Source organism: Limulus polyphemus, unplaced genomic scaffold (genome assembly GCF_000517525.1).
Source record: "Limulus polyphemus unplaced genomic scaffold, Limulus_polyphemus-2.1.2 Scaffold7628, whole genome shotgun sequence".
NCBI classification, from domain to species: domain Eukaryota; kingdom Metazoa; phylum Arthropoda; class Merostomata; order Xiphosura; family Limulidae; genus Limulus; species Limulus polyphemus.
Genome location: NW_013673238.1, coordinates 24,887 through 30,202, shown reverse-complemented (window position 1 = coordinate 30,202; position 5,316 = coordinate 24,887). Strand labels below are relative to the sequence as shown.

The following is a 5,316-nucleotide window of genomic DNA, read 5'->3' as shown; positions in this document are numbered from 1 at the left end:
AAGGGGCAGTGTTACGACAGCAGGGGTTATGTGACGCTGGTAACACGTGATAAGTGTCTAAAAGGTTCATGAAGAGGCGAGTGCATTCTATATACCCTCTATTCTTGTATATAAGCACGGCATAGATAATTGCAAAGATAGAGATGGATAATTGAGTCAAGTGTGGTAGTGACCGTAAGTAAAGTGCGTGAATCATTGTGAATTATAGTGTGTGTTTAAGTTAAAGTGACAATGGAAATTAAGTGTATTGCAAAGTTGTATTGAGAAAGAATAAACTAGTTTTATTTAAGAAAGGACTTGTATCACTAAAGTTTCACCAGAAAGAAATTATATGGGAAATTAACAAACGAACAGAGACATAACAATACCTTTTAGAACTGGTCATCTTTAAACTGTGTCTTTTTAAAAACCTATCAAGCCAGCCTCTGCTTGCAGTTTCTTTAGTACTTGTACTAGGTCCTGGTTCTGTCTGTTCTTTTTCACCAGGTCTTCAAATAATAAAAGTGCCTTTTCCTGCATAGCCATGTTAGTCATCAGAGAATCCTTTCACTGCTTCATGCCATCCACCCATAAAGCTAACAGACATTCAATTTCTTCCATTATGTTAGTGCGATACCTAGTTAGTAATTTAGCAGATGCAGGTGTCGCAGACTTAGCACTTTGGATAATTTTTCTTTCTTAATAGTTGCTATAGTTGATGGTGAGAGCTTGAACACTTTGGCGATCTCTATGAGCCTCTAGCCTTCATCAAATTTTTTGATGATTTCCAGTTTTTTTTATACTGAGATGAATTTTTTCCTTATTACTGGCACTAGAATCACTTGCAGTATGCACAACTTTTAATATTATATACGTTTTAAGTTCTTAATTATATAAGAAAATAGTTTAAAATAATCTCAAATTACTCTAGTGTAAGAATTTGAATATTTGTTCTGAAGTCTTTCATCTTCTGGATTTTTTTGTCCACCTCCTTTAAACTACGATATGTAACCTAAAATATTCTGTATAATTTCGTCATTGATCTTATTAATCTACATTTTTATATCCTTCAATCTTATGGAACTAAAGAGCAATCAATGAAAATGCAAGAACCTCTTGCCACGCCCACCTTTGACTTGATCTAATTTACAATTTGCTAATAAATTTTTCTGAGGCCGAGTCCTATTAAATCTATAACCAATAGAAAGCCTAGAATACAATTGATTGGTTAAAGTTTGATCCATCCTACGTGATTTTACTGGTAATTAACAATTTACCTGATGAGAAAATTATAATGTTTTATTCAAATAGAACTTTCAAATAATGGCATTTTCACTAATTTTGTTGTCTTGGCTTTACTGAAAGAATATAAATACAGTTAGAGAAACTGTGAGTGTATTAGAAAAACCTCTTATCTTAATCAATCACATCATGAGTTTACATCAACAATGTGTAATACTTGTACATAAAAATATGCTATCAAGGATGACCTTCATATTAAATGTTGCTTTCTGGCAAATAAACTGATAATGAAGTTTCCATTCTAAATCTACATTGTTCATTTTACACACACACACACAAATATATATATACATATATATAAATCAATAGATACCATACTATGCAATATATTAATTATTCATAGGCAATTAAAATCAGCACTGTAAAACAATAATGAATTTAATATAAACGAAAAACAGCAAAATATAGTTGAATTTCAAAAACATGCCTCTGCTACCATTCCTCACTGTCATCCTTAATAGATGCTTGATAGATGGAACATCCCCAATGCAGTTGGGTGCTATGACCTAAGGTTTTGTTACTTCCATTGCCTTTATCCAGCAGTTACAGCTTGCTTGGAGAAGATATACTGATCTGCTTGTTTGTTAGTTGAATCTTTTGCAAAGCTATTCGAGGATTAGCTGCACTAGCCATCTGTTGGGCTATTCTATCAAACAGTGGGATTGACCGTCACATGACTGAAAGGGGCAAGCATGTTCGGTGACTGAATTAGAACCCACAACCTGCAGATTGAGAGTCATGCACACTAACCAGCAGGCCATAATGGTACTTTTGATCTGTTAGTATATGTCTTCATCAAGGAACATATTAAAGCCTGATATGTGCATGCAAAACCTACTGTAATAGATTAAAGAAACTGATTTCCAAAAACATATTTGGAAAGTTGATATTAACATGAATTTGGTTTGAGACCAATATTTTCAAATATGATCTCTGGGCTCCGTTTGGATAGTTTGAGGAAAAGTTATGCTAAAGTTTGTAGATCCTTGAGCTAACTTGATAATTGAGACACAGGAAAAATATGTATAAATTATGTGGAAAAGTTAAAATCTTCATCATATGGTGCAAAAATATTTTATTGACTTGGGAATTTTAGCACATTGTTAAATAATGACCTGCTTGCTGGCTTCTCTATGAAAGAAGAATGCTTGATGGAGCTTTCTTTCAATAGAACATTAAGTTCAGAGTTTAAAAATAAAATATTATTAGGGTTTTGGATTTAGAGAACTGGAGAGTACCCAGAACTTGTAGATAAATCAGTTTGTTTTCTGATGCCATTTGCTTTTATGGAATCTTCATCACTTGCAGCCCTAAAGTCCACACACACACAGAAGCAGGATAAATACTGAACCTGAGGATAAATCTAACAAACATTACAGAACTTTGCTCACAAAAATAGGCCCCCTGCATTAAAACTTACAAAAGTAAGTATGCAATTAATATTAATAACAAAGTGTTTTTTACTGCTTGTTTTGTTAAATTATACTGTTATTATGTGGTCTGCCAAGTCCCCCTCCCTAAAAAAAAAAATCAGATGGTCCTTAGACAAAAAAGTTTGGGAACCACTGTCTACGTAAGACAAATTTTTCTAACATCAAAAATAACTTTAGATGACCTAAAAATCTGTTACTATAAGGTTAACTGGGTGACACACTGATAGAATCCATCTTTTCTTCTGTGATCTCCAATTTCACAAAGATGAATGTTATCAATTTTCATAGAACCAAAGTGGTTTTGTGCAAATTTCAAGTAAAGAGAAGGGTCTATGTATTTTGTACGTCTTAATCTAGAAACAGGTCTATTGACTTTTAATAATGTCACATGAGGGACAAAACTAAAATTATTTGCTAAAGTGACACCTTCACGCTCTAAAAGTTGTTGCACTTTTTCAACAAAAGTAATGAAAGAAGGTTGATTTTCTACACAGACATAAACAACTCTCTGTTCAAAGTTATCAAGACCTCGTAATTGAAGCTCAATATGGGGATTTATAAAATCACATAACTCATCTTTTATAAGATGGATGGCCCTTGAAGCTTGATTAATTTCTGCTACAGATTCCAGGTGTAACATGGAAAGAGTGAGATGAAAAGTTTCTCGATTCATGCAACATTCTTTCAGTACTGGTTCAAGGGACTGAATATGATCACGGACTTCCAAAATTTTGTCCAATACATCTGGTTCTGTAAGTCTTACTGCAATGAAGAAATTTGGTTGAATATTATTGTGGTAAGATTCAAACTGACTTTTTGTTCTGCTCCGATCACTGTTCTCCTTTATTTCAGATGCATGCGTACAAAATGAGGTAACTGTCTCACCTGTTTTTGCTCCTTCTTGAATATGGACCTCAACAGAATCATCACTGTAACTTTCATCTGAGTAAATACTAGACATTTCATCATCAATTTCTCTCTCCTCAACTTCTAATCCTTTTTTGTTCATTATCTTCTCTTCTTCGTCAACTTCTTTCATTAAATCACTAATGCTGATGTCACTTCCTGTTGAACCAAAAATTGCATCCAAGCGTTCATTTTTGTCCCATACTTTCTTATGCTTGTATTTAAAATAATGGATTCTATGTTTTGGAATTGCCAAGGTGTAGTTATCTACAATGGAAGGGTCACTCCAGTCAAATGCAAGAAAAGGTTTTTCAACTATCCCAAGAAATCTATCTAGATAGCCTACTTTAAAATATTCTTTGCACAGCAAATCATCCCATTGGATTCTGGAAATAACATCAACAGCTGTTTTCATAGAAGGCTTCTTTGTCGTCTGCGTCTCTGCATCTTCAACAGATTGCTTTAATAATTTAAGTTTTTGCTTCTTCGATAATCTGTCTTGTGGTTTTTGAGTTGTTCGTTTTGATTTGGAAAATACAGAATTATTAGCCAAGTCAATAGCTGGGTCTTCATGTTTGTTTCTACACTCTGCACCAAATCGACATTTTCCTGCAAGGTAGAAGACACAAACTTCTTTATCAGGTAGTTCTTCTTTGATAATGGGTGAAATTTGAGTTACATTTTCAGGTTCCATCTCAAAATTATTGAAAGATAACACTGAATCAGCTTCTGCCATGTTCAAAATATCCCTAAAAAACATACAAAAATACAGTTATATAACACTGACAGAATATAGTTATTTCCACTGTTACCTTTCCAAATACTCAGAACTGAAAAGCTATAATCTCAGTGCTTTTGGAAAATTATAAAAAGTACAATATAAATGGAACACAACACTCTCTTAAAATACTCACGGTTCCTTGATAAACTAATGTCACACAACATGATACATTACTGCTTTTACACAAGTCAAAAAAAGGAGAAATATGTTAAATGGGCCTCCAAATTTTAATTTATAATTTTTTGTACTGTAGTCTCAGTTGAAAAAAAATTAGTGACTGAAAAGATTAATCTTCTTCTTTACAACAAATTTACGTTTTATACAGTTGTTCCAGTATTTTATGTGTTAGACAACTAGGAATCAAGATGTCTTTTGAGTAACCTTCTTCATAAGATGGTATGTACTCTATACTTAATATTTTGGCATATTATTATTAAGCTTAAAGTAAAAAGAGTTAAAAGGAAATTGGTTGAAATGTTATGACCCTTAGTTTAACATAGATAAAAACATAAACAAAAAGGTGAGAGAACACAGTATTCAGCCTCTTTAGACTTATAATCATATCAATATTTCTGTAAATCCATACAATTTACAGATTATAACATAAAAATGAAAATCATCTTTGCCCTAGTACCAGTAAATGTAAAAACAGCACACTGCTTGGATAGCTAATTCAAGAACCTGATCAACTAAAACCCCCAAGATCCTTTTCTTCCATAAAAATTATACAATTTAGTTATAATTTGAATTATGATAACCCCCATATATTACGTTGTATTTATTATAGTTAAAAGCCATCTCTCATTTCTTCCACAACTCACCAAATAATATATATATATATATATATATATATATATATATATATATTACTTAGTTAAGTAGTACGTAGATACGACGACGACACAGACGAGGGAG

General features: G+C 32.6%; 1 protein-coding gene across 1 annotated transcript in view; it reads right to left on the bottom strand.

The window, feature by feature from the left end:
- Positions 1-303: 303 nt before the first annotated feature.
- The window catches only part of LOC106474741, a 5,694-nt gene continuing 681 nt past the window's right edge, over positions 304-5,316 (bottom strand). Inside the window, exon 2 of the mRNA XM_013935433.2 lies at positions 304-4,369. Coding sequence (XP_013790887.1) covers positions 2,911-4,356 — 1,446 coding nt within the window. The 5' untranslated portion in view covers positions 4,357-4,369 and the 3' untranslated portion in view covers positions 304-2,910. The remainder of the gene's footprint in view (positions 4,370-5,316) is intronic.